The following is a 24,199-nucleotide window of genomic DNA, read 5'->3' as shown; positions in this document are numbered from 1 at the left end:
AGACGTACTATTCAAGACTGGGGCAGTAAAATTAACATCTGAAGATGTGTGAAGTGAGGGGAAAGGTGTACTGTCAATAGCACCGAAGAAGTGCTGACATACTTATGAGCAAAAAAAAGTAAAGTGTGAAAAATCTGTTGGAACACTTAAGATATGGACTGGAAAAGGGGAGGGAAAAGACGGATACGTGAAACTGGTAAAAATTAAGATAAGTCTCTGCTATAACTTAAATTTTTTCAGTAACTTCATTTAAAAAAAAATTTCTCTGGATACCTAAGGAAATTCCCTGACTTTTCCCCAGTTGCTTATCTGCCACTCGGTGAACTAAACTGGCTATAAATTTCTGTCTTTTAAATTACTTGGATTAAGGAATAAAACAATTTAGCCAATTAAAATTATTTTTTTTTTTAAGTTTTCTTAACAAAATTTTATACAATTCAACATTATATTTTCAAAATCACAATACACTGTACTTATGAAACACTGGTGATACAATTGCACACGCACACAGTCCATGAAAATCACTAGCTGATGGAAGCACACCTGATATTTTGCCAGTTCGTTTGCAGATGACACTTCCGTTACGACGTGGGGGAGAAATGTTTTTTTACCGACTGCCTGAATAACCTCTACGACCCAAATAAGGGAACGAGAAAACACACTACAGTTCCAGAAATATATATATAAAAAAAGGAAGTGCTGAAATATTTATTGTATCATTTAAAGATAAAATGTTCCATTCTGACCAAATCTGCCATGCCGAGTTATGTTTTGTTTTATTACCGAACTTTTCTATACGCATGCAAAAACAAGGTTAAGTCTTAAATAGCCATAACATCAAGTAAATAAATGCAAAACTAATACTGGACATATTTTTTTTTTGTTATAGTTTGGCCGAAAAAAATACAGAGCTGTCAACTACCAATTAGTCTCTAGTTTGGTTGGGGAGTAATGCACAGAACAAGATAATTTTTACAGGCAGCCAACTAAAAATAGTCCAAAATAAAGTAAGTAGATCAAATAAATAAAAAAAATCAGAAAAGTTTGGCTTTAGTGGGCAAACAAACTTGCAAAATTTTGCATCTCTTTGCATTCTTTCAACACATCCCCCTGCTAATCAACTTTCAACAATTACTCAGCAAAATAGCCACAATTATTTTATACCTAAACAACTATAAATGACTCAAGGCAATTATGCACATTACTTAATCAACAACACTGAACCCTTTGAAGCAAAATATTCATTACAAAATTGGCGACCCCCAGTATTCAATAATATTATACTGATGCCGGGTTGAATAAAATATAACTCATTTAAATTGAGAAGCATGATCCTGGTACATATTGATACAATAATGAAAGAAAAAAAAGACAAATACTTCTGCAAACATTTGCTAAACTGTCTGCACTACGTAACAACTAAAAATTAGAAAACAAAATTATATATAAAAAACCCCATGTATCTAAAAATAAAATAAAAATCTTTTTTTATTGCATTACATTACGTATAAAAACCTTTTAACGCAGCTTTGATTGATCACATAAATAATTACACAGTAATTTTATTTAATTAAAATATATCATACAAAATATATATAACAGTTATTTTTCATCTCTGTAATTTTTTTATTTCTGCGATAAGTTTTTAAAATTATATAAACATTATAAAAATATTTTCTAACATTATGGAATGTAATATTCTGCGAAATTCATGCACAGTAACAATGTAGAACTCATAAGATTTAAACAGAAACAAACCTTTTTAAGTATGTGGATACACACAATTCAAATGAGTAATCTTTATATTAAAAAAATGTATGTTAAAACATTTATAATAATAATTACAATTGTCAGCACGCGATAATTTTCTTTACAGATGTACATTTTTTGTAACTGTGCGTACAACATCCTAGCATTTATAGAACAGTACCACTTCAGTTAATAACATGACAACTACGAACAACACAAGTTAAAAAAAAATCCTTTCATTGTTTTTGGAAGTATAAGCTGTTTAAAACATATCTATCCATCCTACCATCGTTACCTTAAACTAAGGTGGCATGTTTGTGTAGTTGTAGAAATAAATGAAGTTGCTTTGGCTACTGGTCATAATGTTCGAAATAAACGAGGAGCAGAGAACAGGAAGAATCGGATAATGTCTGCAATTTTGCTTTTTGTGTAACACCACGTTTTCAGGTTTTCCATCCAAAGAAAAACTAACGTAATTTAGTTTGGTTTCTATATATTTACTTATGCAATGTGAAATTACGAGTTTTGAAACCTAGTGCATCTATATAAAATTCTAAATTATGCAACTATAATTCTTCCAAAAATTAAACTTCTTTATATTAGATTTTTTGGAATTTCAAACTATGAAAAAAAAATTCCATAATGCTTATTATTTAATATGAAATCTTTTGAAATAATTTTTGCTGTAGATCAAATTTTATAATGCATTTGAAAAAGGTTACTTTCATCAAAAACATAAATTTTGAAGGTAAGGTTTTAAATAGTAGAAACATGTCAGATATATAAAAATAATATGAATTAAAATTAAATGTGTTAAAATGTATTACTCAAATAGCAAACTTTTTTTCTGTTAAGTTTAGAAAAAAAAAATTGATGTTGTTGAAGGATATGTATTAAAATGGACAGCACCAAATGTGTTGAACTTTTCCTGGTTTAACTTAAGAAAATGCATTTCCCTTCCCCCCCCCCCCCCCCCCCCCTTGAATTTTGCACTACACCTATCCCTAACTTAGCACGTCTTCAGACTGCACAAATTCATTTAGCACAATGCTATTTTTACTGCCCCAGTCTTGAATAGTACGTTTGTAAATTTCAGTTAGAGCGCAATTTCTGTGGGCAAAAAAAAAAAAAAGTTGAGCACGACGCCACAAAGTCAGTAAACAACAGATGTGCCATGGGATACAAGGAGGGAAGAGATGCACACGCAAGTCTGACTACGCTAACGGCCGTTGTACAAACATCTGCTATGGCAAGTTAAGTTGCGGCTATGGAGTGTAAAGGACCAAATGTTTTTACGTCTGTGCGTATGGCGCCGTGCCGTGCCGTTATCGCCCGGACCACGGACCGAGCCATGATGAACTTCAGCCTAGCGGACGCCTGCACGTGCGCAAGCAACTGCAGTTGGAATCACGATAAAGAAGGCCGAACTAAAGACAGAACCGCATAGGAAAGATGTCGCAAATTTTTTTGTGTTTAATTAAACGAAGCATTCTCTGTCATGGAACAAAATGATCCAGATGATGAACGGAAAAAAAAAAAAAAAAACCCCCCACTGTGATTACAGGAATCAAACAAGAATGTGAAGTTTACAAAACTTTTTTCAACAGAAACCAAAGGAGATGAAATTGGACACATTTTTCAAGAAAAAGCAAGATAGTGTTAATTTCAGACCAGAAAATATTTTAGTTCTTTTATGTTAGTATAAATATTGTAAAAATCAAAATTTGCTTATCTGTTACTGATTTGTTTAGCAGCTTTTATAAGGGGTAACAGGTTAAATGTTTACATATGTCCGTGTGTTCTAAAGTTAGATAAAACCGGTTCGTAGTTTCATAAACGTGTTTTAATTTTGTCGAGTTTCGTACGGAACAACAAATGATCCAGCTGCTTACGACAGCAGACAGACGCACGTACGTGTGTTGAAGGTCACGCCTGGGCGGGCAAGCCAATCAGGTGACTGACGGTAAATACGCACGTAACCACTTATCTCCCGTTATGCTGTGTCATATTTTCTTCATCTAATCATCTAATGTATTGGGTAGTAGGCTTAAAAAAGATAAACGATGTGACGTATTCTTTGCCAGGTGTTATTCTACACATTTATGTTACGTAAAGATTACTTCCCTACACATCTTGGAACACATTAAATAATTTAGCCTCATATTTATGGAGACTAATGCTTCAGAATGCACGATTTCGAATAACACAAACATTTTTAGGGACGCATTAGTCATGCTAAGTGTGGGATAGGTGTACTCTCTTTTATACTTTTATATCTTACTGTGGGGAAAAAAAAAAAAAAGGGTATTTACTGTATGTATTTTAAATTTGAGTTGTATTCATGAATAATTTGATATCTGATCAGAATTTAAAAAAAATATAATCTGGATTCTCCGAAGCCTACTTATCACCCCTAAACATATTTTCTACCACAGGTGGCTACTGTTGTCAACACACAGAATGATTTAGGAAATGAAAAGAAATACTGAAATTAACAGGAATGTGTACGCGAAGAGACTGTAAAATTGAGTCCTGCTACGGCAACTCCGGATGATGTGTTTAAACAAGCTTACACTTTCTGGATTCAACGACTTAACATAGTTTAAATACACATCCCCCCCCCCCCCCCCCACACACACACACACACTAAATGATTGTTCTTTGGGATTCCTACTCTGTAACTGCAACATTAGTCTTCCTTGCATACATCATTATTTATTTTATTACTAAACAGCCATGTGATTCAATCTACAACAAATTGTAACAACAGTCACCAAAAACATCATCAATCTACGCACCTCTACAATCTACCAGTCACATAATATACATATCACATTGTCCAGTCTAGTTTAAGAAAAGAGACCATATACATAATTCATTAACAGCGGCAATTCACTACACATATTTACAAACAATTGTAACAACTAACTCTTTACAACAAATCTGTTAGTCACATTTACTTCACAGTGTTCACAGTTATTTGATGCAACAGAGTGGCATTTTTGTGACAAGTTATCGGAGAAATACGTACAGCACAGTCTTGATAAACTGAGCCATGCTTAGCCGAGACTAATTCCAAATCAAGGCATTTTAACGTATTAAAAATGTAAAATTGCATGCATTAATGGGCAAAGTCTTTTAAACTTATGCAGAAAATTTTCTTAAACAGGTTTTAATGTATTTTTTAAAATAATTGTTTTTACAATGTGTGAGAAGCATGTTGAATTTACTTTATTGACTGCTTATGCAAAATGAAATAATTTCCTTAATATTAAATTTATTACTTTGTGTCTACTCATTACAAATTTTTTAATCTATTTTAAGATGACCCTAAATTATAGTAAACTTTTAAATACATTCTTCTGTATTAAATCTAGCCATCAACATTTTTATTAGAAATAAAAAAAAAAGTGTCAGTGAATGCATACGAGATTTCAACCCATAGTGAACTAACACCCTTGGGAATGAACATCACGATAAAAACTACTTATATTAATTTGGTATTTATATATGTACGTTGCACACAGAAAAAGTTTTGTAACAGCCACAAGTGGCTCACTTGGCAAACACAACCTAACACGGATCAGCTCGGCAATGATTTATGGAATCTAGACGGGCACAAAACCATGCAGTGACAAGTCGCGGAAAAACGTTCGGTTTTCCACACGAGCTCGAACAATCAAGACTCTACCGTAATCGACAAAACAATGTTCCTGGAGTAAGACAACAAAAAAAAACGACATGCTCGCTCACCAACGTTTAAATAAAAAAATAATAAAAAAAATACTGGAAAAGGGATCTTGACGACTGACACAACTCGTCGCCAGTTGTAAATGTGTGACAAAATGAATCAGGGTTTTTTTGAAACATTTTCCTCATGCCATTCACACAATGTATACGTACATAAAAAAAAACCTTGAGCTGAAAATTGTTCGATTAGAGGAATTTGAAAAAAAAGAACAACAGACTTTGCGACACAAAGGAAAACACGCAGAGCAACCCCCCGCCACGAGCATGCGAACTCACCCGAAGCGGACCCGGCTTCTCTCACGCGAGCGGGAGAGACCGGGGGGCCGGAGAGACGAGGCCGCCCTCACTTAGAGAAGCGCGTGTATTCCTGCTGGGGCGCGTCGGCTTTGCAACACACAGCACAGCGTCAGCGACATGGGTCCCCCACAAGCGCGGCTCCCGCGCACACAACATGCGACAGACACGGTCCCGCGCCCCCTCGGTTCGACGGGGCAAGCTCTCCCGACACACACTACACTACTTCGTTCCAGAAGGGGGAAACCAACACCGATCAAGTACCGTCATTTACTCGGAAAAATACCGCGAACCTGAACGAAACGCAAAGCAACCCCCAAAACGTTTTTGTATGATGATGAACTTGCTGGGGTAAAAATCACGATTCAAACACCACCAGAGAAATAATAAAAAAAAAATTATTTAAATTAGTAAAAGTTATACCATGTTCACTAGCAGATTCTCTGATGCCACTTTCAGTCAATAGAGTGATCTGCACGGCCTCTTTCGAAACAAACCATCACATTGATTATATTCAGGTAATTACGGTACTTAATCAGTATGCTAACAATAGTAAAGAGCTGGGGCTGTACCGATACTTCCTTTCCTGATACCAATTCCCAATCCCAATACCTGATATACTTCAATCAACGTTTACAAATACAGTCCACACTATTTGAATAAATAATTAAAACATAATTTTTTTTTAAACAATGTTTGAGAACGTCATTTCTTTTATAAATCTAAATTAAAAGCATGTTTACTAGAAATTGTGCATCACTAATGAGCATATTCATTTGAATTTACTCGTAGTTCAAACATTTTTTCAGATTTTGCTTCAATAATTTAACTAAAATAATTCAAAATTCATAAATTATTATTAAAACTATGGCAAATAAACTTAGCAATAATTAAAAAAAAAAAAAAAAAATCAAAGATGTGAACACAATTTTTTTCCTTCCAGATATCTCAGATACATGTAGTAATACCATGGTATCAGCAGAGAGCCAGTACCAGTATCGGGTGTCGGAACTGCCCTTGTACAGACACAAAAAGGGACAGAATACGAAGAAAAAAAATCTGCTCACATTTCCAACCACACAGTAACCTTCACTGGGAGTAAAGAAGTGGCCGAATTTGAGCAATTTTTGAATTGTTTCTGTTTTATTCCTGTCTCTATTAATGTCTTTACTTTCGTTACCACACATAAAAATGACATTTTAAACATGAAAAGTCCTAACTATTCCCAATGTTCCAAACTAACAATTTCACCTCGTGAGTTAAATCACCAACAATTTATTCAGGTCAAATAAGGTGGAGTACATTATAATTAAACTCAATAGACACGCAGGTTTAAGAATTAAATATTTCTAACAATAAATCTTCACAAGATGTAGATTATTTTAATTTGTACATTCCTGAAACAGTAACCAGCTTTCTCTAATCACACAAAAAAAAAGGGTGCACAATAAAGAAAATATATATCTATAAAAAAGAAAATGTTGTATTTTAGTCTAGGTACAAGTGCTTAAGTATGCCTCAAGTGCATAAATACTCATACAGCAGTCCCGCTAATCCAGACTAGATGGGTACGGCAGTTCGGATTAAATTAAATTTGCCTTAAAATGCACGTGATGGGTAAAACTATAAGAATCAAAAAATATTTTCTTTTCATAAATTCAACTTTTCCTAAAGCTTAATTCTAGTTTGAATACTACTGCAAACGTAGGCGTAAGATTTCAACTTATGAAGATTCTTTGGTTTTGTTTTGAAGTCAATTTTAGTTTCAAAACAGATTTCCGACTTCTAGTTTTTTATATTTATACATTGTTTCTACTCATAAAAATGGTGTATTATTTAACAAATATGAAACTAAAATATTTCTCAATACTTATTTTACTGAAAATAGTCTCATTTCTACTATGCACTAAGCTCCTGATGCACTTATACTATAAAATAATTTGTAATAATCATATCCAGAAAAGAAATAGTACCCAAAAATTAAAAATACATCTGCAAATTTTTGTTTGAAAACGTATTAGTATTTGAAATCGAATCAAATATGAATAATAAACTATTTGTTACATTCGATAAATTTACAATCCTTAAAAGATAACATATTTGTGGTTTGATTTTTAAGTTTTTGTCAAATTGCTGATTGATTTCATGTTTTTGGTTACATTTCGGTGCTGAATGGATATTTAACCTGCATTTCTGTGTTGTGTGTTTATCAGTTTTAAGGCAATTAATCATATCATCTTGCCCCCTACCTACGAACTGATGGAGGATTAACTGAACAACAACATATTTTCCGTCCGGATTAACTGGATGTCTGGACGAATGGGGTCCGGATTAGCGGGTTTCCACTGTAATTTCTTTTTTTTTGTACATGTGCGCCGCATACTGTTCGGGGCGGACTGGAAAAAAACCTTGGGCCGATCGACCGCAGCTACTGCAGGGTGCCGTACTGCCTGCTCGGGGACCAGATGTTGTCCGACTCGCGATAGTCACCTGGCCGGTTGATCGAGTTGGCGAGCGACTCCCTCAGGCGCTCCCGGAAGGTCTTGTACTCCATGTCGCTGGCCTTGCCGAAGTCAAAGTCCGCCACCTCCACCGTGTACCTGCGGGCGGGGGGGCAAAAGCTTCGAGAGCACAGCGCAGACCCGGAAACACTAGGGATGCGTCCGTCGCATTCTCCGATCCTCCGATACCAGAGACAAGATTTCACGGTCATACTTTCAAGCCAATTTCATTTTTTAAACAGGAGATTCCAATATTATTTTAATTTTTTACTAAACCTTTTTATTAATATGATAGCATATTACTGAACAAATATGATTCTTAAATGTACCATGACACTAATTTCTCCAAAATATTGTAATATTGCCTGACACTGATACATGATCCACTTTTTCTATGTTATGATTTGAAATAAGCATGTCTAACTTTTCGGGGACAAAAAAAAATCTGTTAAGTATATCTGTGTCTGAAAAATGTACTAATGTTGTACTGTAAAAAATGAGTAACTGATAACAGTTGCAAGATTATAAACAGTACTCTTTTTCCAATATTTTTTTAAAAAAATTAAATTGTGATACAATTTAATGTTGAATAAATTAGTAGTTTCATTGAAATTTAATATGTAAAATGTTAGGTATTAGTCTTTAGAGTTAAGTTTTTTTATTGAAAATGCTAATTATATTCATGATTTTAATTGCATTTTGGGGTGTTGTGGTGTATTAACTTAAATTTCGGTGTTATATGATGTATCAAATTGCTTTTCTAAGTTGTTTTGGTTTTATCGCAATTTGCCATATAATCTTGCCCCTAAATAATACCAGAATCTCTGGTTTAGTATTAAAACAAATTGGAAGAAATGTAGTAAATGCAGAAATTTTACAATGATTAGAGACCTGTAAAATTCGCGGATTCATTTCGCGATAGGATAGAGTCCAAATACTTTTGACATTATTTTACTTCAGTGATTGGGCCTCAGACTATCTGAAGGACTCTGGGCCAATAAAAAAATCTTTAACAGAAGAATTAGCGAATCACGATCATTCCAGTCAACAGGTGTTACGAGTCGGTAACCAATCAGCAGATGTAATTTGCACGAGTGCATAGAGGATCATGGAGTCTATCCTTTAGGGATTGGAAATCGCGAATTTTACAGGTCTAACAATGATGGCTCTAAAGTTCACCACATATATCTACAGTCAAACCTCAATACTACAAACCTGAAGGGGCCATGATTTTGTCACTTTGCAATAACGAGGTCTGTATTAACCAAACTAACATGCAAAATTAAGGAGTTATTAAGGACCCATTAATTTCATCACCCTTGTTACTATCGAGAGGTAGAAAACTATTTGTAATATCACAAAACACCTCAGGAAAATGACAATGTTAAATAGTTAATGCACAAAAAAATGGTTTCATTGGTTAGTTATTTCTTACAGACAATCTCCAGAATTCTCTCTGGAACACATATCTAACCGAAACATAGTGTCTATTTGAAATTTTCAGCCCTGACGTTTAATTTGATCACTAATTTCATTTACTTCACAAGTTCAAATCAAGATAAAACACATTTTTAAATCTTAAAGGTAAGACAAAAAAAATACAAAAACAACGATTTCAACTGGTTCTCCCCATGACATAACCAACTGTTCCCCTCGCGGAATCAAATTTTTCGTAACGCTCGAAAATTGTAGGCCCCTCAGCAAAGAAGTATCACTTCAAAAAATACGGTTTTTTTTTGACTAAATTCTTTCCTTCTCTGCATGTAACACTCGACATCAGCTGGCATTAGCCGGTTTTTTTTGTGTGTGGACATGTATTCAAACATTCTTTTTTTTCCTTCTAATTAAATTAATCTTATTGAAAATAGGATACAGTAAACTTGCAGCAAAATAAAATTCATAAATAAAAATACATTTGGTTCTCAGGCATTAAAGATACTGCGTAGTATGAAAAAGTATACAGATACTCTTTTGCGCTAAGATAACGATGATTTCACAGTGTTTTACAGGTTACGAAGGCACTTTTTTTTTTTTTTTTTTACCTTCAATCCCCCCCGAATTTTCCTTGTCTGCAGGAAGAGTGAAATTATTTTTTTTTTACGGGATTCCTACTTGAGGCTTCCGGGATTTCAAGTTACCGAACCAGCGGCAGTACCGTTTCTCCCGGCATATGACGCGGGGGCGGGGGGGGGGGGGGGGGGGGGGGGGGGGGGGGGGGGAGCTCACCTGTTCCTGCTCTGGACGTAGTAGGCCACTCCAAACACCATCAGGATGACGGCCAGCAGGCTGCAGGTGACAGGCACCACGATGACGGACAGCTGCGCCTGCTTCGTCACTGCGGGCAGGGCGAGACGGGACAACCGGGTGAGCGTCACCACACACGCGCGAGTGCAAGAAGTACAGGGCACGGCCGGCTAGCGTCAACTCCGCGTAGGGGTTGTGCGAACATTCGTGAACACGAATAGTTGCGAATATAGTAACCGACGAACTATTCACATCCGTAAGTCGAATAGCAAAATTTGAAATTGTGAATGCCGTACTGGCCCGAATATGAGGCGACCTGCAGTTTCAGGAGGCCAAACAAATTGTAAAAATAATTGTGAGAACCTCGCTACGCATCTACTGGTGACTACGTCATTCACATGTTAAAAATTAGACCTGTGGAAATATATCAGTTTTTAAGTCGGAACACAAACACAAATACATCCACCCCCCCCCCCCCCCCCCCCCCACAATAGTTTTAAAGTCGCATCTGAATCAATACTCTTGCACACGGTATTCCAGCTTGATGCTCAAAGCCTTAAACAAAACTACAAAAGAAGAAAGGTTTTAAAATTTTCAAGCAATTTTTTTTTTGCAGGCTGTTCATACCTTTTTTTTTTTTTTTTTTTAAATTAACAAAGAAATTTCCGGAAAACAGATTGCCTCGCGGCCTGAACTTTAGGAGTTTCGCTGTTGGATTTTAAACTTAGCGTGAATGCATCACCCATTGACATGTCAAAAACTGGGATCGACAAATTTATTCTGTACAACCAATGACTTTAACCCTCAATTCTGATTGTAGCACACAAAGTAATAAATTCCTGGAGCTCTTCCTGTTCAGTGTTATATTGCCTGATCTTTCCCTGTTTGTTCTGCAGATATTCCTTGTCCGCAGGAACAGTGTTAAATTGCCTGATCTTTCCCCGTTTGTTCTGCAGATATTCCTTGTCTGCAGGAACAGTGTTAAATTGCCTGATCTTTCCCCAGTTTGTTCTGCAGATATTCCTTGTCTGCAGGAACAGTGTTAAATTGCCTGATCTTTCCCCTGTTTGTTCTACAGATATTCCTTGTCTGCAGGAACAGTGTTAAATTGCCTGATCTTTCCCCTGTTTGTTCTGCAGATGTTCCTTGTCTGCAGGAACAGTGTTAAATTGCCTGATCTTTCCCCTGTTTGTTTTGCAGATATTCCTTGTCTGCAGGAACAGTGTTAAATTGCCTGATCTTTCCCCTGTTTGTTCTGCAGATATTCCTTGTCTGCAGGAACAGTGTTAAATTGCCTGATCTTTCCCCTGTTTGTTCTGCAGATATTCCTTGTCTGCAGGAACAGTGTTAAATTGCCTGATCTTTCCCCTGTTTGTTCTACAGATATTCCTTGTCTGCAGGAACAGTGTTAAATTGCCTGATCTTTCCCCTGTTTGTTCTGCAGATATTCCTTGTCTGCAGGAACAGTGTTAAATTGCCTGATCTTTCCCCTGTTTGTTCTGCAGATGTTCCTTGTCTGCAGGAACAGTGTTCAGTGTCCTGCAGATATCCCCTGTGAGCGGGAACTGTGTCCGGAAGTGGAACTCACCCTCGTATATGTTGATGGTGACGGGATAGACGACCCGGCTGACGTCGTTGCTGATGATCATCAGCAGGACGTACGTGCCTGGGTACCTGAAGTAGTGGATGACCCGGAACTTCCTCTCGCGCAGCAAGGCCCCTTCGTTCTTGCACGTCTCGTTGCCTGAGGGCAGAACGACACGTTGAGAGGCCGTCCATCTGTCCGTCGATTCACGGTCAGGCACCGCAACTGTTCCTTGTATTGTGACACAATCACTACACTCAACCACCAAGCGAAGAACCCAAGCACTAACTTCCCAAACCAACATGTCCCTTTTGGCGAAACGTCCCAAATTACAATAATCAAAACTATTTAATCCTTCTTCTTCTTTAAAAAAAAAAAACTACCTTAATTCCATGAAATCCACCTTCTGCACCTTATCAGTTTATTCCCGATGTAGTAAGAGCAATACATTTGTAAATCAAATAGTACATCAGTTCTGGAATCACACTCCAAATGTAGATCCCTCACACCAACTTTTTCGAAAGATTTTTCCAAAATATTCTACAGGATTTTTTTTAACTTCGCCATAGAAAAAAAATTTCTCAATACGCAACCATTATTACAAAGAACAATTAAGTTTTCCTATGAAAGAATAATAATATGAAACTAAATTCTAATTTTGTCATTAATAAAATTTAAAAAAAATAATTCATTCTGTACTTATGCCCCACAATAGCACATTCTACGATCCAGCACCAATCAAGACTGCATGCATTCCGATGTTTTTCAAATAGATTCTGGCTCAGTGACTTTCCCTCGTACGAGGCCGGGAAGGTGTCATACGCTTTTTTTTTATTTCCCACCCCGTTCGGCAAAAAAACAAGGCTGGATATAGTTTAAGGACTTTTCCACTTCCCACGCCTGCCAACTCGCGCACAAGCTCCGCTCTCCCTCTCACCCGTCACGTTGTAGCTCCCCTGCTTGGGCTGGATGCAGTGCGTGAAGTTCACGGAGCCGTTGAACGACACGGTCAGGTTCACCATGTCGCCGTGCTGCAGCCAGTTGGAGCCAGACACCTCGATGCCGCTCACCGGGGCTGCCAACACGACCGCCACACACACATGCACGTGTTAGAGCCCGTCTACAATAGTCCGAACCTGTGCGTGGTCCGTGTGTCCTTATCCGAATGTGAGTGACGTCACATTGTCTCACCGAAAACTGCCCTGTCCACAATTGCGATGTCCGATGTCCGAATGTATTGATTTCTAAAGTTGTCACCAGAGCGCAGTAAATGTGCCAAATCAAATGTTTTTGTTTATTGTTTTGATGCTTTGTAGTTTGAGATTGAACTTATGAAAGTTGTGGGAGTTCAATATTATATATTTATTCAGATATTTAACAAAAACAAACACCAAGTTTTCTAACGGGAACCGGAAATTCAAATATCGTGAGTGTTCTGTTCTTTTTCTGTGTCCGAAGTACACAGGTTGCCACAAAAAGTTCAAATTGACGAATGTCTTCGGATCAGGTAGGTTCGGACCTTCGCCCACTTGACGCATGACGTCAGAGGGTCACGTGGACCAATCAGCGACGAGTGTCCTTCGGACACAGTTTAGGACATTGCTATTGTAGACGGGCCCTTACTGTCACCGACTGGGATCGCAGGCGCCAGAGGAGAGCGACGAGTGAGCTGTCCACGTTCTGACAAAGTGGTAGAGTCGGGCAGAGCAAAGTTGGGACCAGACCAAAAAATTATCGGGTGGACGCATGAGCATGTTTTGTCTAGAGACGTAAAAGACAGTAAAATCCACATAAAAACAACACGATTAATAAAGATTCACTCGCGAACAACTTGATTGGCAGCAAGCGCGCACGATAGCACAACTTGCCGCCGCGATGGTCGAACAACAACTACTGTTGCTTCGTTGCCGGAAGCTGCAGGACTACCCACCTTGGGCAGGCAGCCATCTTGAAAAAAACTTGGCGCTGCTAGCGAGCAGCAAGGGAAGTTCAAAATTCGGACGTTTCTAACACTATACACTAAATTAACACGCCATATTTACTAGTCAAAACAGAGTGAATGAATGCATATTTTATGGCTCATTTCCTGTTCCTGCAGGATCTTAAAAAGTAAAAAAAGTAAAAAAAGTAAAAAAGTAAAAAAGTAAAAAAAAAAAAAAAAAAAAAAAAAAAACCCTACAAGAAAGTGTCTACATTAACTTGAGTTTATGTTTTATCTGAGCTGACTTAAAGAGCCATTCCCAGCGAGGACTGTTGAAACAATTGCTATAGGACCTAGAAATTGTCGAAAGCCTTGGTAAACTTAACCTCAATGATGCAATTTAATGATTCAAGCAATACATGAGGTGACACGAAAGAATAAACAATGAATAAGCGCTGAAAACATGTTAGGTTTAGGTACCCCCAAAAAAATGATACCACCGGGCCAATTGGAAAAAAAAAAGATGATTTTCTTATTTGTTTTAAGCAAGGAAACAGAACTAAAATAAAAATTTTATGGTGGTTTAATAAATATATACAGGGCTAGATTTTAAGGAATATTTTAACCTGCCCAACGGACAGGTGTAATCGAAAATTTGCCTGTCCGCCATCCAATTTGCCTGTCCGCTGTTTTACCCAAATAAAAAAATTTCAAAGTCGCTGAAAAAGTGAGAAAAAAGGATTTTTGCTATATGTTGCACCTATTTTTATCACATACTTAACATCCTTATTTAATCATCATTTTCAGACGAGTCTCTGTCTGAGTCACTGCACGAATTACTTTGCTGATTCTCTCTTGAACATCTTCGATAAGGAGGCTGAAAGGGTCGACGTTTTCTCTGAACATTATGATACCAGAGATTTATTGCTGGTGCTGGATCAAACTCACTTTCAGAAGGTGACTGTATTTGAACACGCATGAGGGCAGACAGTGTATCATCATTTAGACAGTTTCGCCAGTCTGTCTTTATAGACTTCAGTCTTTACAGACTTGAGCAGCCCGTAACAAAAACTGATACAGATGATTTTGAATGCGTTTCGCAGACTTTGCAAAACATTTGTTTTGTTTCTGTGTCGTAACGAAGCCAAAGAAACTCGGAACACCAAGACGTTAAAAAGGTACGGGACCGGGCGATTTTGTCATATTTATTATTATATTCTGACTTGTCCTCGTCTGTTTTTCTTTTCTTTTCTGGTGGTTTTGAAGCACCAGTAATGAATTTCCACATTGTGTAACGCAGTTAATTAAATACTTAAACAATCGCCGTGACAAGATAAACTGTAAAAGATTACCGTGTCCTCTGTAAAGAAGTAATGTTTATTTTTTGATGCAACAGTTGACAGGCGAATTTTCAAGCAGTGGCAGTCACTGCGGCCACTGTCAGCTGTATCTGGAGTACGCCGTGAAATGTTAACCATGCGAAAACGCTTTTCTGTTAACAAACTATGTTAAAGTAGAGCAAGGAATTAGTAAAGTCGCGATTTATAAAGACAATAAATTTAAAAAATTATATTTTGAAAGTATGCAACGGTAAATTACGTAATTGTTGGCTGCACTGCAACGAAATTAATATTAAAACATGGCAACAAAAACAAACATCATCGGTGTGAGACGTTTTGCATCTCTAGCATACGAATACGACTATGTTACGTGAATCATGACGTGAACGTAATATTTTAAGAATTATGATTTAGAATATTTCATCGCGGTTTGTACATAACCTACTTTTTTTTCCCGCGGTATACAATAGCCAGAGTCGTCCGTCACAAAAGAGCAGCCATTATTGTTTATTTATAGATATTGTCAAATACGTTTTATTTGCGGTCGTGGTCGTATAAATGTTATTAATCACCTCTGTTGCATTATTGCGTGCGAATAACCTCGGCGTCACAAGTTGCACCTGTCCACCGGACAGTTGCCTTTTTTATTTTGCCTGCCCGGACGAGATTTTGCCTGTCCCGGGCAGGCGGACAGGTGCTAAAATCGAGCCCTGAATATATATTATAAATAGTTTTAAGAATTTTTTTTTCCTTGAGTGTATTCAGCTTTTAGGATAGTGTAAAAGTGGCTACAAGCAAGAATTTTAAAAATGGTTTATAGATACAACTTTTTTTGAAAATCAAATCTAATTATAATGTCCTGCACAAAAAAATTACAGGGTCGCTGCTTAAAATCACACTGTTACTTGTACCTAGGCCTGTGTGAAGCTTCGACCAAGCGAATCAAAAGAAGCTCTTTTTAATATATTTGATCGGACTTTGCCAGGAAATTTGATATTCGTTTTATTTGAAGCTTTGGTTCTGATTCTAAGCTTCATGTCTGATGTGAAACTTCGCATTTGTTGCAAAGGTTTAAAACATTTGAAGTCTTAAGATTTTCTCATGAAAATATTTAGTTTTTTTTTAAAAAAAATGTTTTTCTTGAATAAAGTTGGTTACTTGAAAAAATCAAAAGCCTGCACTCTTTTTTTGCTTTTATTACTGGTCAATATCAATATTATGAATGGTAAATTTTATAATTTTCGGTTCATGATGTTATACATAGGTGCAAACATTTAAACGATAAATTTTTATTACTTCAAATCCATCAATTATAAAATAAGTGTAATACAGCTTTACCGAGCACAGTGTTCGCGATACATTTTAAACGTTTGATTTCATATTATTTCACATTGGCTTTGCATAAAAAAAAAACCTCGACAGAAAGACTGTAACACCAGTCCCATCTCAAACACTTAAAAATCGTTCCTGGTACAGGGCTCCCTCTATCGACACAGACATCATCCTCGGCCAAGTCCGCAAGTGGACAGGCGTCGCTTTTTTCCGTCGCGCACGGCCGGCGAAGCGAGTCCCAGGGTCGCGCGGAAACTGCGCGGACCCGCTTGGGCAGCCACCTGTCACCCCGCGGACGTGCGGTTTCCTAGGGATTCGTGAGACACTTCGTCGCTGTCACACAACTGAAAGTTTCTCTCGTAAGAGCAATGTGCATCTAGGGACAAAACTGCAGGATGAAACCATTCTAGCTTTTGCTTTCGGTCATTCCGGGACAACCATGAGGATCCAACTTTTTTTTTTTTGTTTCGGTGGGACGGCAGCTAGACCAGGGATTGTAAACGTCTTGCCCCATGGTTGAGACGCCAGTTCAAGAGGCTAAACAGCTCTAGTACCACCCGCGTCGCTGGCAATACTACACCTCTGACAATATTCGATAAAACAGAAAAAAAAAAAAAAAAACCCGGAAAGCAAGTTAATACACCATAAAGCACTGAAATGCGGCTAAAAATCATAAAATTAACCAGCATTCTTAATCAGAACTTAAATCACATAAAGGATAATCTTTTAACACATTAAATTTAATGAACGTAGTTAATTCAGCATTATGTCATGTAATAAAAAGAGTAGAATTTTTTTTTTTTAAATCTTGCAACTTTTATTAACGACTCATAAAATTTTTGTGATTTATTTTTATTGTACGGAGTAATTAGAGATGCTCATTACAAAATTATTATTTCAAAGTGATACTTCATTGGGACAAATGCCTCATAAATGGGTTATGCTTTCATTTCTCTTTCATATGGTCATTATTTGCTTCTTATATTACGTGGACGTCTTATTGATGCGCCCTCGTGCTGAGAATGTGCCGGGCGATGCGGAAGACAAAAAAGAAAAAGAAGACGCCACGAAAACTCACCTCTGACGACGACGTGGCGGCGGAAGAGCCCGTACGACTTCTTCGGGTCGGGCATGACGGAACCGTTGCCGCACACGAACGGGAAGTCGGCCGCGGAGACGTTGTGCGATCCTCCGCCTCGCGGTATCCCCGGGGGTGCGCTCGCCGTGGTGGTTGTGGCGGCGGGAGTGGTTGTGGTTGTGGATGTGGTTGTAGGTGTGGTTGTGGTGGCGACGGTTGTGGTCGTCGGCGGAGGAGTCGTGGTATTGGCGGGTGCCACCGTGGTGGTGGTTGGAGTGGTAGTGGTCGGAGTGGTTGTGGTTGTGGCGGGCGTGGTGGTGGTTGTGGCGGGGGGCTCGTACGAGGCGACCACCAGCGCCTCGACGACGCGCGTCGCCTCGGGCCCCGAGTAGTTGAAGCGCAGCGACAGGTCGCCGGTCGACCCGTAGTACACGCAGTCGACGAACCAGTAGGCGACCACGCTGGTGGCGTTGCGCTCCAGGAGTTCGCGGTCGGGCTGGCCGAGCTGGACCCTGTGCACGGCCTCTGACGAGTTGGACACGAACTTGCCGAACACCGTGCGGTTCCGCTGGGACAGCGCCAGGTCTCCGTTCAGCAGCGCTGCAACAAAAATTACCCAGGTTTTCAAGCAAAAAAACAAAATTTTCTTTGTCACATTGCAATAACGACATCTGTATTAACCACTCTATTACAAAATTTAATCACAATTTTCATATAATTTCTAAATCAAAACTGAAATAAAATTTAAAAAATATATTTTTTGTTGAACAAAAATTACCCAGGTTTTCCAGCAAATGAACAAAAAACTCCCAATAATTTTGTCACATTGCAATAATGATGTCTGTATTAAGCACACTATTACAAAATTTAATCACAATTTTCATATAATTTCTAAATCAAACTCAAATAAAATTAAAAAAAAAAAAATTTTTATATTTAAGGACATGCATAACAAAGCTAAAACAATACAATATTTTCCAAGAAAACTTACACATAATTTTATACAGTACCACATGTACTTTTTTTTATGGATTTTAAAATTCATTTTTAAGGATGGCTACTCCTGTGGCTTAAAAAACTATACATTTTGTACTCTGTTACTTCTTAAACGATTTAAGACAGATGAATAAAGCAAAAGTTGGGAAATTGACAACTAGAAGAAATACCTATTACAATCATTTTGAGATAATAAAATTCCTAAACTTTTTCCCCCATGTATAAAACATCTTTTATTTCATGCCATCATTTCCCTTTTGGAACAAAAACAACTTTGAATTACATAATAACCATACTTTTGTATTAAACAAATTACATGGAATTTATTACAACTCTTTAATAAATTTCTAGGGACTGTCCAAACACTTTGTGTTTTAATGAGAGTTTTGGGCTAACAGGGTTGCTATTAGTGAGGTTTAAAACTGTATTTTACAGGACGAGTCATGATTCGACAAACAAATTCAGGTGCACGTTGCTACCGCAATGAGGGTTGCAGTGTTGGTGGAATCCCAGGGCGCCGCCACATGTACGACGGGCATGTGGACCCGGCTACTCCGTTCCCAGGGCCGTGACGTAGCCCGTGTGTGACGAGGCCCTTTTTCCCCCCCGTGTCGCTGGAAACCTCCGAGAAACACGACAGCTGCGTGGAGCTCCTTCCTCCAGCAGCGCTCGCGACTCACTGACCAGGGTGTCCGCAAGGAAAAAAAAAAATATTTCGTACCAACTTGGGCGAGAAAAAAGTACTAGATTAAAAAAAAAAGTGCTAAATTATAATTTGTTATGTTTTTAACAATTTAGGAAGTTATGACATTGCAATGCTCGAACTCAAATATCACACGACACACACATACATTCCATAGTTTTTAAAAATAATTACGCTTAATAATAACACATATTGGAGTTACTGTAATATTATTATATTAAAGAAAAAAAAGTACTAGATCCGAGCATAAATGTACTAAACCACTAAAAAAAACTTATAAAAGTACTAGATCTAGTAGGAAAGTACTAACTGTGGACACCCTGTCACTGCCCGTTCATCCTCGCTCGGCAACTCTCGGGAGCGGAGCACTGACGTCACCTCGGCGCACACACACACTTCGGCGGGCGGTGGTGGAAGGAGGGGGTTCGCAGCGTGTGAGGGGGGAGGCGGTGGCACATCGGGCTCAGAAGGGCGCAGCCCCAGGACGATGTTCAACATTTACCACAAAGAGAGAGACTTTGGGAATATCCCGTCTCTTGAGTGGATCGGTGCCCGAGCCGTGGGGGGGCTGTACCCACCTGTTATGTTGAAGAGCGCCCTCTGGCTACACAGCGGCCAGTACAGGAAGCTCGAGCTGACGGTGACGTCCACCTCGTAGGTCCCGGGAGCGTAGACCGAGGCGGGGAACGAGACCACCCACTCGGTCCACGGAGAATGGACCTCCACCTGGGGACCGAGGGGGGAAAACGATACGTCGTGAGTGGAGACAAGATATTACGGTTTTATTTTCAGGCCAATTTCATTTTTAAAAGACCTTACTCCACCAAAATAGTGATAACATTTATACGCTATCATTTTTTCGGTAACATAATTTGTAATAAAATGGTCTAAAACAGATAGATATATTCAGAACAATAAAAATTAATCAGCGAGCATTTGTGGTTTACAAGTTATTCAATAAGAGATGTACAATAAAACAAAATAAATTAATTTTGATGATCCATGCACTTTGGTACAATTTTTTGACCGGAAATGACATTCCTTGAAGTTCAAACATTAAAAGATAACTTTTCTTTTTAATGATTTGAATTAAGTTTAGGTTAAATGCTACTTAATTCCATGATATAACTCATTTCTGTGCTATACGGCATATAAACTTGCCTTCTGTTGTTGTTAGTGTGTTTACACAAGCTTTATTCCTATTTCATTGTAATTCACAATATAATCTTGTCCCTAGTGAAAAGCAACCACGACATTTGAGTTCTGGCAGGATCTCATTTCATAAACTGCTTTCATCGTATGCTTGTACGATTTCAAGATTAAATTTTTTTTCTTGAACCAAACTTTACACTATTTTCAAACCCGTTGAGCTTAAATTGTCGCCACCCACTACCTCCGGCTAGCTCAATTTTAGGTGACGAGTGGAACATACAGGTTGCAGGTCACGAAGAATGAAGAAATGTATAAACTGTGTTCGATGTATTACCTGTTTTATTATTTATTTATGTAAAAATCACACTATATTCCGTACAATAGCGCACAAAAAAAAAACAAACAAACTAAACATTAAAAAAAAAATAATACACTGAGCCATCGCTCGGCCCGGTGCTCGAACAACGACCTCTCGGCACGGTGCTCGGAGAATGACTGAACTTACAGCCTTCCTTCTTTGTGCGAGCAGAGTCCTGGGCTCCCTGACGTAATTTTCAGCCAATCGCGGCGCGTGGCAACAGAGGCTTCCACGAGAAATGCTTACTTCTGTTCCCAACGACGCAGCGATTTTGTATCTCTCTCGCGCTCCCGTGACCGTGACTCACACGCCTAGCGTGTGAAACAAAGCCTCGGTCGTGGAAAAACGGAAGGAGAATTACGTTAGCATGCTTTCCCACACAAAGAATCCAGCAAAAAAATAAAAAATTACTACTTCAAAAATAAACTTACGCATTTTAAATTAAAAACAATAAACCCGGAGAATTACGTTCACAATAACTTCGAAAAAGAAACAACTTTACATAATTTGAAAACTTTACCTGAAATTTGACAAAAATTTATAACAAATTTTTATTACCTAATGGATTGCATGAGGAAGGCTGTAATCTGGGCTGTTACAAAATTTAAAAAATAAATAAATAACTAAAAAATAGCAATATTTAATGATGACTATCCCACTGGAGTAATTTCAAAAACTTAACTTTTCTTTTCATAAAATAAAATCTACTTTTTTTTCCTCAATCATTTAGGTATCACTAGTGTTTTCTTTATAAAGCCCTTATTTAAAAAAAATAGGTTTTAACAAAATTAGTGATGCCAGGTACAAATCGACAACAATTTCAATAAATATATACTAAAAGTTTAAATTATAAAAATAAGTCCTTCCTAAGGGTTTATTTTTTATAAATTCATGCAATGTACATTGATTTTTTACAATGAAATATTTTATCATCATTGCTTTTTTTTTTACAGGGTAACCACCGACTTTTTCCTGACCAGAAATTAACATTTTCCTGGATATTTAAAAAAAAAAATTACATAATTTTTGCAATTTTCTGAAAGAAATAAAGAAAACCCAACCTTCACCATCCTCACAGCTGGCCTAGTTTTCTCTCTGCTCTTTACGTTTCAACCAGAAACTTGCATATACCCTGTTTTATAGTGCCTACGACAATGCACTAAAACTACATCTGATAAAAAAATAAATAAAGAGGATTTCACAGTCTAAGTGATGGCAGACCAGAGCATGGCATTTTATCTGAAGCTGGGGAATTTCCGTGACTTTTCAGGCTTCCAAGTGATTCCCAGACTCTCCCTGACCAAATATTACTTCCCTGACTTTTACCTGATTTTCGAGATCATGGAACTTTTGAATACGCAAGGCACAGTTGGTGGGTTAGCTGTACAGGACCAGCCTTAGTCCAACTGTTTAATTAGAATACCCTGGTCTTTCCGGAAATTCCAAAATTCCCCGACAGTTCCAGGTTTCCCCCTGTACTTTCCTGTTGCTGGTCACCCTGTCTTGATTGCAAGCAGCAGGATTTTTTTTCCCCCCTCGAACGCCAAAGTTAAAAGTTTTTCGATGCGACCGTAAGGAGCTACCGCAGGTGCAAGGAACACGCCTCACCTCTCCTGTGTGCTGGGGGATCGCGTTGTCCTTCCAGACGTACCAGAAGGTGCCCTTGGCCGGCTGCCCAAAAGAGTTGAACAGGTCGGCCCTGAACGTGATGTTGGCCCCTCGGACCACTGGCCCATTTTGCGAGATGGTCACGTAATAGTACGAGTCGACTGAAACACACGTCGAAAACCTTAGCAACACGCTTTACAGCAAACTCTGACAAATAGCATCACACTTAAAGTTGAGGTTTTGTGGTACATTCTGGTAATTTTATGCAACACTTAAAACAATTGTATTTTATTGATTTAAAATTACGAAAAAATAATTTATGCATATAAACAATTTCGATTTTTATCTCCATTACTTCAAGCCTTTCGGCCTTTGTCAGCAGCCAGCTCGTCGTATGTAGCTCATTTTCACGTTCCACCAGTGCTGTTCTTGGCACATCTGGTATTAATTCCGGCCCGTGTCACTCAATTTATCGCCACTTCAGATACTCGGAAAAGACCCGGAAATTTCGCAAATTCGTCTGGCGTCAGGCTAGAATTCATAGCCCTATGCGTGCTATACCAATGTGTTTGTTTTCCCTTTGGCTGATTTCTCTGCGAGAACCTTTTTGGTCTTGTTAATTGGCACTATCTGATTCACAACACACACATTGTTAATCATGGCGGTAAAATTATTGACATTAATATACCCCTACGTCTATAAACGTTTCTCGGAATCCAGTAAGAAGTTTCAAACACTGTCTTTAAGTTAGAGGAAGGACTACAGTGAAAAACACCCCTTTCGTAATGTTATTAATTTTTTTTTTACGGGAAAGTGGCGACCCTGTAAATTTACCTAAACAGCTTTTCAGGGCATACCCGTTAATTAAAGAGTAGGAAGTTTTCAATTATCCGAAGCTAATATTAGTTTAATGTTTTTGATAACACACGCACAGTCCCAGTTAAATAATTTACACCTATTAATTTTACTTGACATCGCCACCTTTAAATTTTTTGAATAAATATGGATCTGACGACACCACAAATATTATTTTGGTAAAATAGCCTTCAGTATAAACACGCTATATAAATAAAACGTACCTGAAACAATGAACATGAGAAACCATATCAAAAGCGCAGTTCTGGAGCAGTACGCCTTCATTTGATCAAATGATTATGAAGCTGATTAAAAGAACTAAAAACTAGCCCCACAACAGGATATTTGGCACTGTGACCCTATTATTGTCTGACAATATATTACATCAAAATAATAACATTAGACGATCATTTCCTTTGAAGACACCCTTACATATTTACGTACACAGAAGGCCTAAGATAATAATTATTAGAAATAAAAAGCATAGAGGTAGGAATTGTCATGATCCTGCATAGAGTATATATTTGGAGTTAATATTTAACCACGCCATCGTCATATTATTCCGCCCAAAATATAGTGGTAATGGTGCTTGATAACAACTGAATATAGTAAGTGTGAATTAGAGTCACCATTGTTTAAAAGTCATTTTAATTTAAAAAAAATCATTTAAAACTGTTTCTACATTGTAAACATCATACGTTACCAAACATCTATTTAATAGCTCTTTTGCCTA

The 24,199-nt window shown here is 37.8% G+C and overlaps 1 protein-coding gene across 2 annotated transcripts; it reads right to left on the bottom strand.

Annotated features, from left to right (window-relative positions):
• Window positions 1–380: 380 nt before the first annotated feature.
• LOC134541196 (uncharacterized) lies at window positions 381–23,955 on the bottom strand. 2 transcript variants are annotated; one of them, XM_063384444.1, is made up of 9 exons: window positions 23,691–23,920; window positions 22,612–22,772; window positions 20,072–20,219; window positions 17,795–18,394; window positions 13,061–13,198; window positions 12,127–12,282; window positions 10,521–10,629; window positions 8,284–8,393; window positions 381–5,883 (listed from the first exon to the last, which is right to left on the bottom strand). In XM_063384444.1, exons 1-9 carry the CDS (start codon window positions 23,749–23,751, stop codon window positions 5,843–5,845), a joined length of 1,524 nt encoding a protein of 507 aa, XP_063240514.1. In that variant the 5' UTR covers window positions 23,752–23,920; the 3' UTR covers window positions 381–5,842. The 2 variants fall into 2 exon arrangements, with proteins under 2 accessions (XP_063240514.1, XP_063240513.1); XM_063384443.1 differs by lacking the exon at window positions 381–5,883 and having other exon boundaries at window positions 8,145–8,393; window positions 23,691–23,955.
• Between the last annotated feature and the right edge of the window lie 244 nt (window positions 23,956–24,199).

The sequence above is a fragment of the Bacillus rossius genome, chromosome 18 (assembly GCF_032445375.1).
Source record: "Bacillus rossius redtenbacheri isolate Brsri chromosome 18, Brsri_v3, whole genome shotgun sequence".
In the NCBI taxonomy this organism is placed as follows: Eukaryota; Metazoa; Arthropoda; class Insecta; order Phasmatodea; family Bacillidae; genus Bacillus; species Bacillus rossius.
Note: the sequence above shows the minus strand (reverse complement) of the source record. Positions and strands in the feature narration are given on the sequence as shown.

What these genes read in the sequence shown, in the direction of transcription:
- LOC134541196 (XM_063384443.1), bottom strand. Translation starts at nt 23,751, where the DNA reads ATGAAGGCGTACTGCTCCAGAACTGCGCTTTTGATATGGTTTCTCATG. An exon ending in CACCATCAACATATACGAGG is followed by an intron (nt 10,630 to 12,126) that starts GTGAGTTCCACT and finishes CCCTGCCCGCAG; the next exon opens with TGACGAAGCAGGCGCAGCTG. An exon ending in TACGTCCAGAGCAGGAACAG is followed by an intron (nt 8,394 to 10,520) that starts GTGAGCTCCCCC and finishes CCCCGCCCGCAG; the next exon opens with GTACACGGTGGAGGTGGCGG.